At 42.3% G+C, this 21,628-nt stretch overlaps 1 protein-coding gene across 1 annotated transcript; it reads left to right on the top strand.

Annotated features, from left to right (window-relative positions):
* The first annotated feature begins 6,790 nt into the window (after positions 1-6,790).
* LRRIQ4 (leucine rich repeats and IQ motif containing 4) lies at positions 6,791-20,917 on the top strand. Its single transcript, XM_021702637.1, has 6 exons — positions 6,791-7,813; positions 11,755-11,928; positions 13,170-13,308; positions 14,231-14,427; positions 19,452-19,568; positions 20,864-20,917. The coding sequence occupies exons 1-6, from the start codon at positions 6,791-6,793 to the stop codon at positions 20,915-20,917; spliced, it is 1,704 nt and encodes a 567-aa protein (XP_021558312.1).
* The last annotated feature ends 711 nt before the right edge of the window (positions 20,918-21,628 follow it).

Genomic DNA, 21,628 nt, shown 5'->3' with positions numbered 1-21,628 from the left:
AAGACGATTATGACACAGTCTCCTCCCCAAAGTGTGTACATACCTGTGGGGGCCAAGTGCAGAAGCAGATAGTAGCACCAGCACCGATAAGGCACGGAGCTAAGGGAGCTTAAAGGGGTATGTAGATAGTCTTGTGGAGCGGCGGGGGTATCAGGGAGGGCTTTCTGTAGGACGTAACTTCCTGAGTGGTCCCAGTGAATCCACCCCAGGGCGGAACTGCTTGGTGGGTGCTGGAGAAGCGCAGTTTCCCAGGAAACTGAACTTGGGGCCGCCCAGATGAGTGTGGGTGGGGGGGGAAAGGGTGGCAGGCAGGGTCGGACCCACGTGGAGCATCCCCTGAGCAGCACAGCTGTTATGGGACAAGGATGCTGGGAGCCCTCAGACAGGGAGCAGCTGGTGGAGGGTGGATTTGACAGGACCTAGAGGAGATGAGGTCTGAAGCACCTGCAGTAGCCCATCCGAGAGAAGATCCAGCTGAGGCTGGACTTGGGGAAAGGAGGAGAAGGGGACAAAACCCAGCCATAGTTACAGGGCAACATGCTCAGGTAATTGGACGTGGGAGAGAGAAAAAGAGGAAAGAGGGAAGGAAAGGTCTTCTGTTTGGGGTTACCATAGACCATAGGGGAAGTAGTTGAAGGGCCCCTGTAGAGAGCTCTGGAGCCAACCAGAGACTCCTTGCCTGGGAGAAGGAAGGGAGACCCTCAAGGTGAAACCAGGACGTTTCTGAACACAGTTCAAAGGTGAAAAACAAAAACGTCCAGGACCTCTGTCCCTGAAGCTACCCCACTAGGCAATTCCAGAACAGCACTCCACTGCTAAGAAATTGTGCTGGGCAAGGCAGGGGTCTCTTCACACCCTGTGTAACCCACAGATTTTAAACATCACTTGAATTCTTTCAGGTTAAACATGAATAGAAAATATTGTTTTCATTTACCCCATGTTCTACCAACAAAGCCGAGAGGTAGCTTGAAATACTAAAGCATGCGTGTGGGCACAGTTCAGCATCTACCCTCCCAACCCCTTTCAGAGTATTTGGAGTGAAGTAGGGAAAGTAAAGAGAGGTTCAGGATTTATTAATTGCTGCTCTAGGGGAAGGGAGGGATACTCTTCTAAGGGATCAAGAAGTGCCAATCACTTTTGTTCTAGAGAGTGACTAAAAAACAGCGTCAGAACAGAATAAACAGAAAAGAGCTGCTTTTAACTAGACAAACAGCACTTAAAGCACTGTTCTCCCTATCCACCTTAGCAAAAAACACAACACAACAACCGTATTTGCATACAACTACAGCCTGCACGTCAAAATGCGTATCAAGTAGGATGGTCAAAAAAAAACTGACCACATGTACAATTCATTTCCATCAGTACATTTTTCATTAACCCCATGATTTCCAGATGGAGGAGGGATGTAATTTTAAAAACCCTCCCCTTGAGGGCGCCTGGGTGGCTCAGTTGGTTAAGCGACTGCCTTCGGCTCAGGTCATGATCCCAGGGTCCTGGGATCGAGTCCCACATCGGGCTCCTGGCTCAGCGGGAAGCCTGCTTCTCCCTCTCCCACTCCCCCTGCTTGTGTTCCCTCTCTCGCTGTATCTCTCTCTGTCAAATAAATAAAATCTTTAAAAAAAAAAAAAAACCCTCCCCTTGAGAATCACTGACTGGGGGGGAGGGGAGGGGAGGGGAGGGTGGTGGGGGAAACAGATGTTGCTGAGCTGGTTTCAAGGAGACTTAAGTGGATTCGCTGGGTGCTTAGGTGTCAAGAACCCAGAGTGGAGGTCTAACTTGAATCTCAGCTTTCTAGAAGTCAGAGCCAAAGAGAATATAGGAGGGTATGTAATCCCCATTCTTCAATAAAAGGCAGCATTTACATTTCTCTGGCACCTTATTGTAGGAAGTTTTAGTAGGTGTATATAAAGATACACCTACATCTTTTTTTTTTTTTAAGATTTTATTTATTTATTTGAGACAGAGAGAATGAGAGACAGAGAGCACATGAGAGGGGAGAGGGTCAGAGGGAGAAGCAGGCTCCCTGGAGCAGGGAGCCTGATGCGGGACTCGATCCAGGGACTCCAGGATCATGACCTGAGCCGAAGGCAGTCGCTTAACCAACTGAGCCACCCAGGCGCCCTATACCTACATCTTAATAGACAGGTCTTTGACTATAGTTTTATAGAAAATCCAGAAATATTTTTCAAATGTTTCTTTTATTGTAACTATTTAAAAAGCCCAACAGCATGAGGCTTTATTAGGATCTAATTATGATCCTCCTGTCTTGAGGAAACACAGATAATAAGGTCTAGGTAAGTTGTTTCTTGCTAACATGGAGATTGAACTCAAAGGATCTGGGAGAATTAATATTTAACACACCCATTAGCTATTTTTCCCCAACTACCAGAAGGCTCATCTGAGCTGCTAGCAAGTGTCAGAACAGAGCAAATTCCTGGTTGAATTTTCTGATAAGTATCTGAAGTGCTGACTTCCCGTGTTGTTCATGCATATGTGCTGTTTAGGTACTAAATATGCAGGCGGAAAAATTAGTGTTATTAAAAAAACTGATTTGGCCCATGGATAAAAGAGTGAGTGGTCTGAAAAGTTTACATTTTTATTATCTGACGAGACAAAGTATTGGTGATTAGTAATAGAATAGCACCTCAAACCTTCTTATTCATTGTGCAAGACAATAATCTAAAAAACCGCATTCTAAAAGAATAAAAAGTTTTGCCTAGGAATTACTAGATCTATAGTTTGGTGGTACACGTAGAGGAATAAAGGGTAGAAACATTTTTGAAAATGGGTAAAATGCCCGTCTGAGTCTATTTAAAGAAAACAAGTCCTGAGAAGCTATTTTAGATTAATTATTTGGTGACAACGGGGATGGGGGCACACCGTGCAACACGGCTAACAATTCTGGGAAACGAATGTTTCTCTAAGGCCTCTTTTACCTTTAGGTGACTGATCTGAGGTTTTCCAAAGGCCAGAGTCACTGGGCCCATGCTTGGAAGACTCCACTCTACAAAACTTTCAGAGTTCATTATCAGATTATAGACTTCTTTCCCTTCTATTTCTCTTAACATACCAAACATCTCCGTAACCCAGTTCTAATTAGGAAGTTTCTACTTACAAAACACCTGACACCAACGGTGTGGGTTTTCCAAACAAGCCAGTCTCCAGTTCTCTGCAGATGCCAAGTAGGTGTCCTAAGGTTTGATTATGACACGACACACCCAGAGTTAGCCAGACCCTACAGGTTGAGGGCTCAGTCCCACAAGACTGCTTCCCACCTGAGATGCCAGTCACAAGTCCCAGGTGGTCACTGGTACCAGTGGACTACAGATCAGGGGTGCCCACAGCTCTCTCCTGACGTTCGATAATTTGCTTTAATGGTTTACAGAACTCAGAGAAACACTTTACTTACCATTACCGCTGTATTCTAAAAACTATGGTTCAGGAACAGCCAAATGGAAGAGATGCACGTGGGGAAGAAAGGGTAGGAGGAGAGGGCGAAGAGTTTCCACGCCTTCTCTGGGCACTTTATCCTTACAGCACCTTGATGTGCTCACCAACCCAAAAGCTCCCCCAACCCTGTTGTTTAGGGTTTTTATAGAGGTTCCATTCCCAAGACACGATTGATTAAATCACTGGCCAGTGGTGATTAACTCAACCTCCAGCCCCTCTCCCAGTGACCCCTTCTTGAGGTCATGGGCTGGGGCTGCAAGTTCCACCCCTCTAATCGCACGGATGGTTCCTCTGGCAAACAGCTGCCTTGTGAGGCTATCTGGGGGCCTAAGGAGGGTGACCCCTTAGTATGGGCTCAGGTGCGGTTGACTGGGGCTTATTATGAATAACAAAAGACACTCCTCTCCAACTCCTCAGAAAATACCAAAGGTTTTAGAAGCTCTTGTATCAGGAACTTGGGAACAAAGACCAAATATATATTTATTACTATATCACAACATCTTGCCTTTATTATTGGCTGAGCCCTTTAGATTCTCCCTTGCCCCTGCCAAATCTAAAGTTGCTTGCTTATAAAAGTTTTCCACTCAAGTCTCTAGTTTATTACTCAGTATTACTTGAGAGGAGACCGAAAAATTTTTCCTGGGATTTTAGTTTCCCAGAAATTTTTATCAAAGAAAGGGTGTTACCATCACCATTACATGGTTCTCCATCCTAGGTATTTTGAGGTTTTTGGCTTGTCTGTGTTAGAGGGAGAAGATCTCCCAGGTGAAGCTTTAAGTAAAATCTTGAAATTATTTTAACTAGAAATGGTTATTTATGCTATCAGAGAGAGCCATGTTAACCTCAGGACCCTAGTCTTACCTATCCAGTTGGTGTGTAAACAGACTTGGAAACAAAAGTGTCCAACACTTGATAGAAATTTGAGAAGGTTGATCATTTTCCTAAATGGTTTTTCTCGGGCATTAAAATTACAAGAAAAAGGGCCAATTATTAAACTATCCAAACCCTGACTCCTTGAAATGACACCACAGTTATTACACCTAGAAATTCCACAGTAATATTGGGTTATAACAAGTTAATTTGACCACGTTGCGGTAGCAATCCTTATGAAAAAAAATAGCCAATAAGGAATCAATCTTCTCCGTTCTTATTTACTGTGGCTGAATTACTGGCCAACCTGTTGCAAATCTGACTTTACAACCTCCTTTTATGAAGTCCGTTAATGGATATGCAATATATATAGCTTTCAGAGTCCATCAAATTGGTTCCAGACACATGTGGGATAAATGATTCTGGCAAGATAACATATGTACACACACATTCAGACATTCTAGGCAGGTCTCATCATGGAACAAGACGAATGTTAGGAGAAATAAGTTCTTTTATGTGTCTGGAAGCCCAGATGCACTTGTGCTAACCCTAATCAGATGGCTAGTCCGCCGGAAGGCCGCAAAAGAAAATCAAGCCTGAATGCTCACACCCAAGGCTGATTTTAATAAAAACCAGGCTTCTTGTAAACAAATGATGTTAATATCCTCTGTGAGGTTAAGGCAAATTCTTCGCTCCTGCCCCCACTTCCTACTAGGTTCTGAGAAAAGCCCTTTTGGTTAGTTTCTGTATCTGTAAAACGAAGATCATAATGGTGCCTGCTGCTTAGGGTTCTAGTGAGGATTACATACATTAAGTAAAGCTTAGAGCATATAGTGTCCCGAGTGTTCTCTATTTTCATTTCTACCATGGCCTTAGTCCATACACCACAGATTGTTTAGGAGTCTTCAGCGTTGTCCGTAGTTTATATTCAGGACATTGGAAATTTTATCCACAGGACTGAACAGTATTAAACCAATCTAATGATCAAATGAGAAATGTTGGAGACAGCTTATTCTAGACATGATTTAATCAATGATAAGTCTTTTCCTTTCTCTAAATAACAGAGAGCAACACTGTCCCAGAACTCTGTTGGAGGCTAGACATATAGTAATGAGGACCTAGACCACATACTTTGTGTTGCAAGGCGCAGTAATATTAAGTGTGGGGCTCGAAGCACATCACCTCCATCTAGGGCCTAGGCTGTGTGTGGGAGGAGAGGTCCAGTACTTCAGCAGGAAAGCCCCCATCCTAGAAGGCAAGTCAAAGATGCTACAATTAACAGGGCCACCATCGCCTCATCGTCTTCTCGGCCTTCCTTGTTAGGCTTTGAGGTGTGTGTGTGTGTGTTAATGACCAAGGACTTAGTCTTCTGTAACACAATATTAACATCTTAGATTTATAAGATTTATAAATCCAATAGTGCAAGTCTGCCAATTTTGTTATTATTCAAGATTGTCTTTTGCAATTCTACATTCTTTGCATTTTCATATAAATTTTAGAATCAGCTTGTTAAGTTCTACCAAAAAAGAAAAAGCCTACTGAGATTTTGATTGAGATTGTACTGAAACAAAAGATCAATTTAGGGAATATATTAACCTCTTAACACTGAGTGTTCTAATCCATGGACATGATTTACTTCTCATTTAATTTCTTTCTAGGTTGCTGCTGTAGTTCATTTCAATTCGAGGCAATTTCAGATTATCTTGCCTAGGGATTTAAGCCCCTACCCCCAGCCAGGCTTAGGGATCTAAGACCACGAGGTCTCTCTGCTCTTTCACCTAGCCTGCAACTTTTCCTAGGCCACTGAGTCAGCCCCAGTCTAGCGGGGGAGGACCGGCTCTGCATTTGAGGCCCTTCCATGCTAATCCATACATGGCTTTAAAAAGTTTGGCTGGTTTCTCCTTGTCTCAGAAGTTCCTTTGCTTGTGCATATGGAAGGCTGGCTTCTCTTCCTGCCGGTCCCCAAAGTTGAAAAATGCCACCGGGCATCAAAGTGCCCACTGGTCTCTACTTACTTAGGAAAGAGTCCATCTCTAGAATTTAATTCTTTCGGCCTTCTTTACATCCACAACTCTCTGGTGGCTTCAAGAAAAAAAATGCAATATTTTAAAATATTATTTTTTCCTAGTGTTCTCTCAGTGTTTATGGTAAGAGCGATCTTTGGCTATCTTCTCCATTCTACCTGGAAATAGAATCAAGATAGGGATTTTTTAAAAAATTGAAATTAGACAATCTTTTTTCTTTTCACATAAGTCAATCTGTTAGGAGGAGTCTATACTTGAATTCATCTCCCAACACAAAACACAAAAACCTACATTTCATGCCCTGTTAGAATGTCAAGCCCTAGATTCAATCAACTAAGCTTAAATTTTATCTCTCTTAAGAATATGGAATCTCACGGCAAGTAAACAGATTTTTTTTCTTTTCCCAATATTTCAGATTTTGAATACTTGAACTTTCCATCAACACAATGTCAAATGACATCATAAAATCAATAGGATGTGCATCTAGAATTCATCAGAAAGGTGATCCACAACAGGCCTCTGGTAGAACATTTTTCATTGATGCTTCTCATCAGAACTTGACTACCATTCCCTCAGAGATCTTAGAATTAGAAGACTTAGAAGAAGCGCATCTGGAAAACAACCAGCTTGAAGCAATCCCCCAAGGGATTGAGCATTTAAAGAACGCCCGGATCCTCTACCTGAACAAGAACAAGCTGACCGAGCTGTGCCCGGAGCTGGGCAAGCTGAGCAGCTTGGAGGGCCTGGACCTGAGCCACAACCCGCTGCTGCCCTCGTCCCTTCCGGTCCTGAGCGGCCTGCGCACGCTGCGCGAGCTGCGCCTCTACCACACCGGCCTGGCCGAGATCCACATCGCCATCTGCAAACTCCTGCACCACCTCGAGCTGCTCGGGCTGACCGGCAACAACCTGAAGTCTCTGCCCAGGGAAATAGTGAATCAGACCAAACTGAGGGAGATCTACCTGAAGCAAAACCAATTTGAAGTCTTTCCTGCGGAGCTCTGTGTTCTCTACAACCTGGAGATCATTGACCTGGATGAGAACAAACTAACTGTCATCCCAGAAGAGATTGGGAGCCTGACGAGGCTGCAGAAGTTCTTTGTCGCTTCTAACAGCCTGCCCGTTCTCCCCGAGTCGCTGGGCCACTGCAGCAAACTGTCGGTGCTGGATTTGTCCCACAACCGCCTCCACTCGATCCCGCACACCCTAGCCGAGCTAACGGGGATGACGGAGATCGGGCTGAGCGGCAACCACCTGGAGAAGGTGCCGCGCCTCCTCTGCAAGTGGCCCTCCATGCACCTGCTCTACCTCCGCGACACCGGCCTGCGGGGGCTGCGGCGCTCCTTCCGGCGGTTGGCCAACTTGCGCTTCCTGGACCTCAGCCAGAACCATCTGGAGCGCTGTCCGTCGGAGATCGGTGCGCTGAAGAACCTGGAAATCCTGGCGCTGGATGATAATAAGATATGGCAGGTACTGGTTCCTTTCCTGGCTGTCACGGTGCTTCCACAAGGGCTTTTCCTGCCCCTGAGCTGGTGTTGATGTCCTCATTTTGTTGTGGGTGCTATTATCCTCAGTGATACATGGGGAAAGCGAGGCACGGGGAGCTTAACTGACTTGCCGAGGCCACACCCCTGTACGAGCCGGAGCCGTGTTCCAACCCAGAGCGCCTGGGCCCCAGAGTCTGTATTCTGAACCGAGACCACCTCCTAATGGGGGTTCCTCACACGGCAGGGGTTTTTCCTGACACCTACAACCTCAGGCCTTAATGTTCCACTCTGGTGAACTGCAAAAGCAGTCCCTAAAGAAACTCTGTCCCATGTGTGCAGGGTGGCGTGTGCAAAAATGTTCATCATAGTGCTATTGACAGTCAGGAAGTATGGGAGACAACCCAAATGTCAGTAGAGCGATGAGCAAACAGATGGTGCTATATTCATAAAATTAAAAAACCCTACAATAATTTAACTGAACTAGAGCACTGTGTGCCTGGGCAGATAGACCTCAAAATTGTGATATTTATTAAAAAGGAAAACACTAAATTGCAGAACCTGACACTATAAATTCTTACACAAAACTGTATACATACACACACAACACCTATTTTGTGGATATGTATATATGTAATAAAAGTATAAAACATATGAACTAGGAAAACACTCGCTCAATTCTTAATAGTGGCTGCCTGTGGGAAGAGGAAGGAAGTGAAGGAAATGAGGAGGGGGTCACCGGGGAAGCTCAGTTTTAACTGCAGCATTTCATTTTATTGATTTGAAAATTCCTTTTATTTGAGTAGAGTTGACACAAATTTCATTTTGTTTATTAACAAATGGTTTGGGTGGTGCATACACATGTGTTTGTTTATTTTTTTTTAAAGATTTATAGAGAGAGACACAGTGAGAGAGGGAACACAAGCAGGGGGAATGGGAGAGGGAGAAGCAGGCTCCCCGCTGAGCAAGGAGCCCGATGCGGGGCTCAATCCCAGGACCCTGGGATCATGACCTGAGCCGAAGGCAGACGCTTACCGACTGAGCCACCCAGGCGCCCCTCTTTATTTTTAATATTTGAAAGTTAAAAAGAACAGTTAGTTCTGTTACAAATGTAGAGGGAGAAATCAGGAGATTTGGAAATCCACGACTGTTATCTAATAATAGGTCTGCTTTTCCTGGCCATGGACTCGGATCTCCTGTGCTCACCATACTTTATACTAGTCCTAGGCCTTAAAGGTTTGTTAGGGGTGTTTTTGTTTTTGTTTAATCTCTTACTCGATTTTTCATTTAGAACTTCATGGGGGGTGCTGTTGTTTTTCCTAGTCGCTATAGTTTTAAAACTGCTTTTCAGGAAGTAACCATTCTGCTGGTAATTTAGGATTTAGGAAGAGAATCTAGGGCTTGATCTCCACTGGAGGATTTCAGAGGTTTATCAGAGGCCCTCTGCCCAACCCCCCAGCTATTCCACCATTGAGGTAAGAAATTCCTTTTACGGTGGACAAAGTCTGTCCAGTTCTACACTGGGAGTGAAAGTCTCAAAATATAAAGTGCCCTTGGGAAGAATAACATATTGACTTAATTCCTACTGAGTCTTGAATGATACGTAATCCTTTCCTGTGAGACTTTTTCAGAGATCAGAATAGAGGAGGGAATCACACACAGATGGTGCATTAATAGAAATAAGCCTCATCCAATACCAGGTTTTACCACAAATCAAGCTGTGCTGAAATGTGGACATGTTCAGTATCATTATGTTGAATGTGAAAATCTCTATGTACCATTGCTTGTTATTCTTCAGTTCGTATGAAGGTATTTCTGTGTTTTTTTGTCTTCTTCTCTCATTTCCTATTATGCTAATCCCTCCAGTAACTTCCCAGTGCATCTCTCTGTATAATGACACATGGTTTTTAAGCCAGCTCCTTACCTCTCCTACCCGAAAGACTTACCTGATGGGTTTCTGGCTTTTGGAGCCTGGCCAGTAGCTTTTTCTTGCCTAGGTGGATGCAAAAGTAGCTGACTTTCAGTGTGTATCTAGATGGATTTTATTTGTATGGTACATTTCTGTTAAGGGACAACTCAACCTCAAATGACTAAAGCTCAGTTAGAGCATCCATAATGATTGTCCTCATTCGATGCTCTGTAGGTTTTCTCTACCTCCAGATTTATTCCTGCTACTTTAATGTGACTGTAATGGGATTAATTATTGGATCTTGAATATCCTGAAAAAAAAATATTTAAACATTCAATGTGCTTTGAAAAAGAAAAGCTAAACCTATGAGCTAACTGAACAGCAGTAAGAGGGACATTACTAGATTATAATGAAGGGGTTAGATTGAAAAACCCTTTCCTATTATTTTGGACTGCACTGATGCAGATGCTTTGTATTAAAGGGATCTAAGTGCCTGATGAAGAATTTTGAAATAGCCAAGAAGGAAAGCTTAAACATCAGTTTCTCTGGAGATTGACTTCCTCTGATTAAAAAAAATAAATAAAACTATACACATTTTATAGCATTTTTAGGAAAATGAGCCCTCACCCTACACAATGAAGAGAAAAATATCTTACGCAAGATTGCAGGTGTGTGAGACTTACTGTTATGTTATCCCTCTAAGGGGCTTTCTTTTGACCTACTCCCCAATTATTTATCTATCCCCCCATTTATGGAGAGATCAGGCTGAGTTGAACTGTAACCATTCTCATGAAGAAGAGAGAAATGGGTGGAGGAGAAGCCCGGGATTAGGACAGGCAACTGTGGGGAATGATTTCCCTGTTAGGAATAAAGCCAGATAAAGGAAGGTCGTTCAAAGTGAGTTAAGAAGCTCTAGAGATATATAGCTGGGCTTTTTTTTTTTCTATAAGAAAATAGGTGTCTCTGTAACATAAACAATAGGGAGACTGTCACACATTTTAAGAATGAGATTTTTCCATGTGGTTCTAGAGGGCTAGAAAGAGACCAATAGGTGAACATAATAGTGACACAAATTTTGACTTGACAGAAGAAGGAAATCTGATGATTAGAGGTCTCCATCCAAGTAATGAGCTTTTCATTCCAGGAGGTGGTGTTTAAATGTATGCTGGATGGCTAGCTGTGGAATATATTCAACCATCCTATTAAAGGACTAGAATAGATAACCTTTCTAAGGCCTCCTAAGCCTGACAGTCTGGGAGTCTGGGAAATGGCTACCCAATACCTACAAAGGGCACATAAGCCTTGGTGTTCATTGGAGGGCAGAATATGATAAGATAAAAATCAGAGTAGTCTTCACTGTTTTCTTCCAACTGAGATTTTAAGATTTTATTTATTTGAGAGAGAAAGAGTGAGAGAGAGAGGAGGAGGAGCAGGGGGAGAGGCAAAGTGGGAGGGAGAAGCAGACTCTGCACTAAGCAGAGAGCATGACATGGGATCCCAAGACTCTGGGATCATGACCTGAGCTGAAGGCAGACACTTAACCAACTAAGCCACCCAGGTACCCCCAACTGAAAATTCAACTGAAGTCTCTAAATTGCTGACCTAAAGCCTTTCAGGGTGAGAGGTCATGCTCCTAAATTGATCAGTTCCAATAACTGAACTTATTAATATTATAGTTGCAATATTACACTAAAAAAGTACTTTTTCGGTTTTGTCAAGCATTTGCTACACTACAGTTCAAAAATGTCCAATAACGTAGGTTAAAAATTGCTTCTATTTAAAGCAGTGCCTAAAAGTGAAGAGCAGAGAGGCTTGGGGAAAGAATGGGACTCCAGACTTTAGATCTACAAATATAAATACTCTATATGCAAACATGTGTGCCAACTTTTCACCAGTAGGAATTGCTAAATTGCTCTACTTTATGTTTATCAATTGGCCTCAAAACTAAAAACCCCATTTATTATCTTACGGTTTAAAATAACCTTGACCTGAAACTTATCTTTTTGGAATACTTCTAGTTACCCTCAGACTTCGGTTCACTTTCAAAGCTGAAGATGCTTGGATTAACAGGAAATCAGTTCCTTTCATTTCCAGAAGAAATCCTTTCTTTAGAGTCTTTAGAGAAATTATACATTGGGCAAGATCAGGGAGCCAAGTTCACCTCTTTGCCAGAACACATTAGTAAACTACAGGTAAGCTTCTCCAAACGAGTAGGCAAAGAAGTACGTGCCCACTGATTCCTTAAGTTGGTTGATACTGAGAAAACATGGTGGTGTCCCTGTAGGCTGCCTGTGGAATCATCCATACTAGATTTCCAACCCCAAACAAGCGGTAATTCTAACATTGTTTTCCTGAGCCCCTGGATCCATCCTCAAAGAACATAGCCAAGAGGCTATGCCATGCCATACTCCTTTCCACTGTGTGGTTTGGCATGTTTTATTTACAGAAATTGAGTCATTCTGCTTTCCATTCGATCTCTACCTTTTTGTAAGAGGCCCCTGAAAATTGTACTATTTTGAAGTTAAAGTATCATACAGGTGACATGGCTAGGAGCCTGCATTTTGGATGGGGCAAGGTGACCTCCCTCCCTGCATGATGGCAGGCAAATCAGGGTATATTTAACATTGTCCCAGGTTCCTATGGAGATGGGTCCACAGCCCTGTGCTAAATCCTAGCAAAGCAACAAGATAACTTCATTCAAACTAGCCATACCCATACGTCTCAATGTATGCATGAAGAACTGAGATTTTTTCCATGTTTGTGGTACTGCACTCTTACTAACGATAAAGTAGATACGGCCGCGACACCCCCCCCTCGCCCCCCAAGTCGTGGAACTGAGCAACAGCATATGTAGCATGGGTCCTTCTTACCTGTGACTCAAAGGTCCGGTTCCTGATTCTCCAGTGCTTTGCCCTGTGTTCAGAACCCTTCTCATCATCTGGCTCCTTGACAGGCCATGTGACACTCTCTGAAGTCTTTGGGTCAGATGCAAACACTACATTTTTCCTCAGCGGATTTGAAAATATCTAACTTGTTATCTGCACATTTTGGTTACCTCAAACCTGGGCAACGTTAGGTTGATACTTGATGCGATTTCAGTTCTATATCAACTGCTGCGGATAATTAGCTATTGAAAGGGAGCAAATGATATATATAGTTAAATTATCACAATTATTTTTCCATAAAGTTCATGTGAAACAAACACTAGATTCCCATGTTTTCTTTTCCCTGCATAGATGGGAACCATGTCTAATGGTTTTACCCAAAAATAATTTTATGTTTGATGATGGTTCTTTAAATAAGTATGTTTTTCCCTTGATCCCAATGCATAGTATCCCCCATTGAAAGAGTATGGGAACTCACCAGTGATTCTGGTTATTTTAATTCTTTTATCAATGCAAGGATCATTATGGTCTACTGTCATGTTTTGCAGAGTCTTAAAGAGCTGTATATAGAGAACAACTATTTGGAGTACCTGCCCACCTCCTTGGGATCAATGCCTAACCTGGAAATTCTTGACTGCCGCCACAACCGGCTTAAGCAACTTCCAGATTCCATTTGCCAAGCACAAGGTGAGGGATCTTAGTAGATGCTCAGCCTAGTGAAGCGTGAGGTCAGCATTTCCCATGATGAAGCGTTTCCCATTTCCTTGATTCACTGAAGACCAATCTCAATGTTTAGAGAGCGTAGCCCTAGCCCATCACCTCCTTGCAGACCTCACTGGTGAGACAGGGAAGGCCAGGTGCTTGATTAGGACAGCTAAGAACTTCACAAAGGCAGTTAGATTGTTTATTTGGAACTGAATAGAGGAGTAAATAGGACCTGCTAAGAAAATTAGCATTCATCCACACGGTCATTTTACCACTAATCATACTTTACTGCCTACCTACTATATGCCAGAATTTGGAGTTGGGGTCCTGCAGCAAATTTGCATTAGGTCACTAAGTCACTTCAATAAAAGGAAAAGTGTTGACCCAGAGTCGTGAAATCAGCAAGGGAGGACTTTTGGAGCTGTATGATTGGCATGAAGAATCATATATGATCCATATTTAAACACCCAAACATTTTACACTAGGCTAAACCATTCTTTATTCGTACCTGTGTCAATCTGTCCATCCATGTAACAGCCTTTTGCTGACCTTTCAGTGGGACCAAATAAAAAAGTGATTTTTGCCATAGATGTGAGGGTGGGCATGCAGTACTCCTTAGTAATGCTCCTGACCATCCGTTTTTATCCTGTCCTTGGTCACTGAAGGACTGAAACATTGTCAGATTTTTTTCCGTGTGTACTACTTTTCTGTCTCTAATCCTTATATACACTGGCTCCCACACCTTTGAATTGTTATAAGGAAGAGAACTTGGTTTGCCTCCTTAAACCTGTGTTTTTTATTACATGACACAGCAGGAGACACACATTTCAAAGTCACTGGACTGAAGAATGCTAACTTTGCTTCTTCTTAAGATAAATCTATCATTAAAAACAAATTGTTTCAGCTTTGAAAGAATTACTGCTTGAAGACAACTTGATCACCTGTCTTCCAGAGAATTTAGATAGTCTGGTGAATCTAAAAGTTTTGACACTGATGGACAACCCCCTGGATGACCCCCCAAAAGAAGTGCGTACTGAAAGCATCCAGGCTATATGGGCGGACTTTAAGAAAAAAAGAAACATGAAGATAATGGCAACAAAGGTAAAATCAGCAAAAATTCTGGCTAGCACATTCACAGTTGCTTTGGAGAAGGGCCAGGGGTAAACATATTACAGACTATTCTGGGGTAGCTCTTTACACATCTATACCTTGTCCTTGTCGAGAGTAGACCCTCTTATTTCCTTTTTAACCTCAGAATTAAGCAAGAGGGTCTTTGAACATCATCTTAGCGTTTTTGCATTTTCGTTCTTCAGCTCTTTGTCAGTTAAGAAGACAACAAACAGGCAAAAGAAACCCAAACTTCCAATCCCAAAGCAGTCTAAAATTCTTGGACTGTTCACTGGACTGGAAAGCTTATGTTCACAAAGTCACTAAGATAAGGCTGAAAAATTAGGAATGAAAGTATTTATGGAGCAAGGCTGTAGAGACCAGAGTTCTGCTCTGCCACGAATAGCATCAAAGGGCAAAGAGCCTTAAAAGGGAGGGGCAGCAAAGAACCTTGTCATCTCCTCCTTGCCCACCTAGCCCATGGAGATAATAGGATACCCCAGACAGGCCAGTCCAGGCCAGGCCTGTGTCCATTTCAGTCAGGATTCAATATTCTTTATGCAGGTGGTCCAAGCCCCTCACGACCACCCTAGTCCTCCAACTAGTATCCCTGTTTCCACACCTGCTCCCCTTACAGTATACTTTCCACTCAGCAGTCAGACCAGTGCTGTTAAAATACAGGGGGGATCTTATCACTACTCTACTGAAATCCATGATTCTCTTTTTCACCTGAAGCAAGAGTGAGTCTTTGCTTTGCAAGACCCTCTTCTGTCAATGGCCCTCAACCATATCAAACCTAATATCCTCTCTTTTATGATAAATAGTATGTGATACCTTCTTTACTCTTCTGAAATTAAACTCACATAATATAACCTACCAAAACCCATCATTTTAACAAATGAAAATAATGCCTTAGCTGCAACACAAAGGAGAAAGGAAAGTAATTTATATTAAAATATTTATTTTAATATGTATATACTCAAGAGTGGCTACATTGGAAGAATGAAAATAATATTTTTTGGATACTTCCTAAAAGTATTTTGAAAAACCATGTACACTCTTGCACATTTTGAAATTGGTATTTAAATTCTTTTGCCACTAAGTTTAAATTATTGCAAAAGATTTACTTTTCAGTGACTTTTAAATATTGACATCTTAAAATAGAGCTCTTAGTTCAGTATTTTAAACACACTCAGTGGAATCTAAATACCATTATGATTTGATATGTCAGTCATATCAACTTACAAAATACTTGAGCAAGCTCTTATTTTATAGGCAGAATTTTTTGTTTGTTTAAGATTTTATTTATTTGACAGAGAGAGATAGTGAGAGCAGGAACACAAGCAGGGGGAGTGGGGGAGGGAGAAGCAGGCTTCCCGCGGAGCAGGGAGCCCGATGCGGGGCTCGATCCCAGGACCCTGGGATCATGACCTGAGCCGAAGGCAGAAGCTTAACGACTGAGCCACTGAGGCGCCCCAGAAATTTTTTTTTTAGGATTTATTTATTTGAGATTGAGAGAGAGAGAGAGAGAGAGTGTGTGTGTGTGTGCGTGTGTGTGTGTGTGTGTGTGTGTGTGTGTGTGTAGCTGAGTCGGGGAGGGGCAGAGGAAGAGGGAGAAAGAATCACTTAAGCAGACTCCATGCTGAATGCAGAGCCCATGGGTGGGCTCAGTCTCACAACCCATGAGATGGTGACCTGAGCTGATATCACCAGTCGGACTTGAGCCAACCATAGGCAGAATTTTTTTTTTTTTAAGATTTTATTTTATTTTTATTTGAGAGAAAGAATGAGAGAGAGAACACATGAGAGGGGGGAGCGGGAGAGGGAGAAGCAGGCTCCCTGCCGAGCAGGGAGCCCGATGCGGGACTCGATCCCGGGACTCCAGGATCATGACCCGAGCCGAAGGCAGACGCTTACCGACTGAGCCACCCAGGCGCCCAGCAGAAATTTTATATCCTTTCTTTTTCTTCTTGAACATGTATTTCTATTTCACTTTCCCCTATGAATTGAGCTTAATGTATATAATTTTAAGTAATTTATAGATCACCTTTCATATTTTCAGGCAACACAAATATTTATACAAGTTAAGTTTTAAAATTAAAATTTTTTTCTGTGACCATAGGGTTTTTAATGTCCTGGATTAAGTCATATTACAATTATTAGTGGTATAAAATTGACCAAACCACTATAAAATCCATTACAAATTTTGGTGTTTAATTATTTGACCTAAAGGACTTGGGGAAAATACATACACAAATGAGAGACTTTCCCCCATAGTTTATATATCCCTGCATAAATGTTACTTATTGCTAGGGTTGACATTGGTTCTATTTCTACTTTTCATTTTACAGATGAAGCACTGAGAAACCTTGTTGACACAGATAAGTTGACAAGAATGGAAGAAGCCTTTGTGTGTGTGTGCTTATATTATTTTGTTTTAAATGGTAATGCTTCACACTTCTCTGAACTTCTTCCAGATTTATATCCCCAAAAACCAGATAGCGGGCTCATGGCTGGCAAATCAACTGGTCTTCTTTCAATTTTCTTGAAGGCAAAGAGCTGGGAACCACTTGCCTTACAAAAGAATTGGTTGCCTAATCCGTAGGGCCAACATCAATACTGCTAGTCTTTTATTATTGATATATAATCGACATACAATTTTATGTTAGTTTCAGGTGCACAACATATTGACAATTCTATGCATTACACAGTGCTCACCCCAAGTGTAGTCCCCATCTGTCACCATACGACATTATTACAATATTATTGACTATGTTCCCTTATGCTGTACTTTTCATCTCCATGACTTACTTTATAACTGGAAGTTTGTACCTCTTCATTCCTTCACCTATTCTACTCATCCCACCACCCAACTACCCCCCCCCGCCCCGCAACCAACAGTTCTCTGTATTTAAGAGTCTGTTTTATGTTGTTGTTGTTTGTTCGTCTTATTTTTTCGATACTACTATTTTGTATTGTATTTGCGGTGTCCCAGAGGGTTTTGGAGTCTAGGGCAACACACCGGAGTCAGATTCAGGTGGCTGAGAGGCCTGCCAGAGGGTCAGTCGTGAAGCAGAGGCGGGAAGGAGAACCAGCAGTTGTGTTCCTCGGCAGATACATTGTAGCAAGGGGTGCATGTGGAAGCTGAAGCTCTGGAAATGGATTGCCTCCAAACTATGCAAGCACGCACACCCTGGGAAAGTCTTTGTGCACTAGGGCGCACGTCCCACAATTGAAGACTGCTAAACCTCAAGACAACAAAAAGCCCCGAAAGTCTAGAATGCCTCTAGGGGACGGTACTGTTCCCCTGGAAAAGCACCACCCGAACTCCTGTGAGGCTGCTCTCACTCCCCATCTCCTCCATCCCATTTTCACGTCACAAACGGGTCTTTGGTGTTTTCCCAAAGTCCAAGCCTGCTTCTCCCTCTGCCCAGAGATGCTTCCCCCGGATATGGACAAGACTCCAGCCCTCACCTAGTTCAGTCCCTGCTCAAATATCCTCATACCTGCCCTTGATCCACGTTATATGAAACAGCATCCCCCACCCACCTCATTCATTCATTTGTTCATTCATTCAGCAAATCCTTACTGAGCTTCTGCTATGTGCCAGGCACTGCTGTAGGCACTAGAAGTACATCAGTGAACAAAACAAATTTTTCTATCCTCATATTGCTTAAAGTCTAGTATGATGGAAATAAAAACATGAAATATAAAACATAAAATTATATAGTCTGTTAGAAAGTGATAAGTGGCATTGGAAAAAAGTTCAAGCTAAGGGGAACTGAGATGCCCAGGAGTCGTGTGTGTGTGTGTGTGTGTGTGTTGGGGGGGTTGGGGGGGTTCGACTTAAATGAGATGGTCAGGTTGGCCTCATTGGAAAAATGACTGGCTTAGTCAGCTCTGGCTTCCATAACACTATACCATAGACTGGGTGGCTCAAACAACAGAAATTTTCTCACAGTGCTAGAGACAAGAGGTCCAGGATTAGGGTGCCAGCATGGTCGGTCTCTGGTGAGAGCTCTCTTTCTGCCTCGCACGTGGCTGTCTTCTTGCTGTGCCCTCACAAGATAGAGAGGAGAGTAAGTTGTCTGGGGTCTCTTATAAGAGCACTAATCCCATCATGAAGACCCTACCTTCCTGAGCACATCCAAGCCTAATTACCTCCCAAGGGCCCATCTCCAAAGACAATCACACTGGGGGTTAGGGCTTTTAATATGAGTTGGGGATGAGGGGAGACAGTTCAGTCCACAGCCGTGCCAATTAAGCAAATACTTGAAGAACTGGAAGGTAAACCATCTGAATATTGGGAAGAGCATTCCAGGCAGAAACAGCGGCAAAAGCAAAGGCCTGGAGCTGGGGTTGTGCTTGGTGTGTCCGACTGTGAGCAGGCCCGCACAGCTGGAGCAGAGTGAGCGAAGGAGCAAAGAGGTCCGTGCGGTCAAGAGGAAGTGAGCAGATCAGATAGGGCCTTGTAAGCCCATTGTAAGGACTTGAGCTTTTATTCGGAGAGAAGTGGGGAGGCACCGGGAGGTTCAGAGCCTACCACTAGGGCAGGGATGTTTCTGAGTAGGTGGGAGGGAATAGGATCTCGGAAGGAGTGGGGGCTGGCTGTAGGTAGAAGCCCAGCAGTCCAGTGATGAGAGGGAGGGCAGATGCAGGCTCTCCTGATTCCCCTTACTGTGCACTATTGTCTCCGTGGCATTTACTACCATCTATCAAATCGTACATCCCTGTGTTTGTCTCTTCTCGCTGCAATGTGAGGTCTGGGACGTTGGCATTTAACTGCTGTTCCCTAAATGTCTACAGCAGTGCCTGGGACATAAAAGCACTGATTTATTTTTATTTTTATTTTTTACATTTGCCAGGATGATTGGCCAATTGAGAGAGAAAATAAGGTGTAGAGTTCTAATGATATTCCATTCTTCACATCTTTAAAACTACATACCAGAATGAAGAGATAACCTTCCCCAGTCCTAAGTGATACCAGCTAATGCTGTTTGGGTTTATCTTGTTTTCAGATTCAGGCATGGTGGCGTGGAATAATGGTCCGGAAAGGATTGGGGAGATTTGAAGAACTGCAAAAATTGCTAAAGAAGGGAAAGAATTCTCCAAAAGATAAGAAAGGAAAAAAGGATGTAAAAGAAAAAACTGCAAAGAAAAATAGGAAATAATTCTATAATGAATTGAGGTAATGAACCCTGTTGGATTAAGAAAGCAAAATATGTAGGAATTAGATGCCTATCACACTAAAATTATTCATAGAATCATGATTATGTATAAAAATAAAGGTTCTCACTTTATTGAAATATTTATAGATAAAATGATATGATGCCTGGGAACTGCAGCAGAAAAGTATCAGGGAGAAGTAAGTGTGGGAGATCCCAATGAAACAGGATTGGCCATAAGTTGATAATTGTAGGTGCATGGGATAGGTAAATGGAGGTTCATTGTACTATCCTGTCTACTTTAAAACTTTTTTTTTTAAGTTTATTTATTTAGGTAATCTCTACCCCCAATGTGGGGCTCCAACTCATGACCCCTGGACTGAGCCAGCCAGGCACCCCTAAAACTTTTAATTTTGAAATACTCATAGGAAGTTCCAAAGAAATGGACAGGGAGGTCCATGCACCCTTCACCCTCCCTCAGTGTGGACATCTTGCATAACCCTAATACAATACCAAAACCAGAGAATTTATATTGGTGCCATCAACCGAGCTTATTCGGATTCTATGGGTTGTAGGTGCACTTACATGTGTGCGTGTGTATGTGTGTGTAGTTCAATGCGGTTTTGTCACATGTAAGCTTTATGTAGCCATCACCACAAATCTCCCTGGTGCTATTCCTTTTAGTCACACCTACTGTCCACCCCATCTCCCGATCCCTAAACTTTTCTCCAGCTTTATAATTTTGTTGTTTCAAGGATGTCATGTAAATGGAATCACATAATGTGTAACCTTTGGGGATTGGCTTTTTTATTCCACATAACTCAAAGTCCATCCACATTGTTGCATGGATCAATTTGTTGCTGAGTAATATCACCTAGTACCATAATTTGTTTAACCATCCACCCATTGAAAAATATTGGACTGTTCCCAGTTTTTGGCTAGTTGTTCATAGGCTTTGCATATATTCATGGAAACACATGAGCAGAGGTCCTCATGGAATTCATGGGAATGCCCAGAGAATGAAGAATACCACGATTGCCTAAAACATCCCCATCTACACCACCCCAAATCTCCCCATCCTGATGACTTTCTTTTGGAGTAATATTGATTTCAAATTCTACATGTCTTTCAAGCAGTAATTGCAATATAAATTACCAGTGTAGCGTTAAGAAACCAAGCATAATTTGCTTAGAGTGTATCAGAATAGAAATGTGTGAGCAAACAAACACTTCTGCTGTGTAATGAGTTTCACGCTCCTGCAAAAGATAACCAGAAATTTCAAAAATCACTTAGAACAAGACAAAAACTTTAATCAATGAATTAAATAGATTTTACATAGAATATTCCATGCCAAAAAATGCCCAGAGCTAATGTTATTTTATTTAGCAATAGAAGATTTTACTTTATTTTAATAAGATGTGTTTTTGATACTGGGTTTCGAAGTTTTGACCACTTTTAACTAAGATTTATATGTCTGTGACCATTATTAGTGTTCATGGTTTATATCTGAGATAAAAAGCACCAGAACATAAAATAATAAACCATGGAAGGGTATACTTTCTGACAAAAATGCAAATAGATTACATGAAGACACATATAATAGTAAAGATAACATGAAACTATCATAGCTAGTGCCTTTCACAGTAGAATTTCACACACACACTCACACATACACACATTCACGCATGCTTATATTTAGAACATTTATCATGTAGGAAAAGAAGAGACAGAAAATTCCAGGTCAAGAAAAAAGGAGGGGCACCTGGGTGGCTCTGTTGGTTAAGTGACTGCCTTCGGCTCAGGTCATGATCCTGGAGTCCCGGGATCTAGTCCCACATCGGGCTCCCTGCTCCAGGGAGTCTGCTTCTCCCTCTGACCCTCCCCCCTCTCATGTGCTCTCTCTCTCAAATAAATAAATAAAATCTTTAAAAAAAAAAAAAGAAAAAAGGAAATGTGTTACCAGAATCTAAACATTTTTGGCAGGCCTTCTAAACAGTAAGTGAACTATATATCCAAAATAAATGAAACTT

The sequence above is a fragment of the Neomonachus schauinslandi genome, chromosome 1 (assembly GCF_002201575.2).
Source record: "Neomonachus schauinslandi chromosome 1, ASM220157v2, whole genome shotgun sequence".
Classification (NCBI taxonomy): Eukaryota; Metazoa; Chordata; class Mammalia; order Carnivora; family Phocidae; genus Neomonachus; species Neomonachus schauinslandi.
Note: the sequence above shows the minus strand (reverse complement) of the source record. Positions and strands in the feature narration are given on the sequence as shown.

Coding starts and splice junctions, on each gene's coding strand:
- LRRIQ4 (XM_021702637.1), top strand. CDS start 6,791: ATGTCAAATGACATCATAAAATCAATAGGATGTGCATCTAGAATTCAT. Junction 7,814..11,754: donor ATGATAATAAGATATGGCAG/GTACTGGTTCCT, acceptor GAATACTTCTAG/TTACCCTCAGACTTCGGTTC. Junction 11,929..13,169: donor AACACATTAGTAAACTACAG/GTAAGCTTCTCC, acceptor CATGTTTTGCAG/AGTCTTAAAGAGCTGTATAT.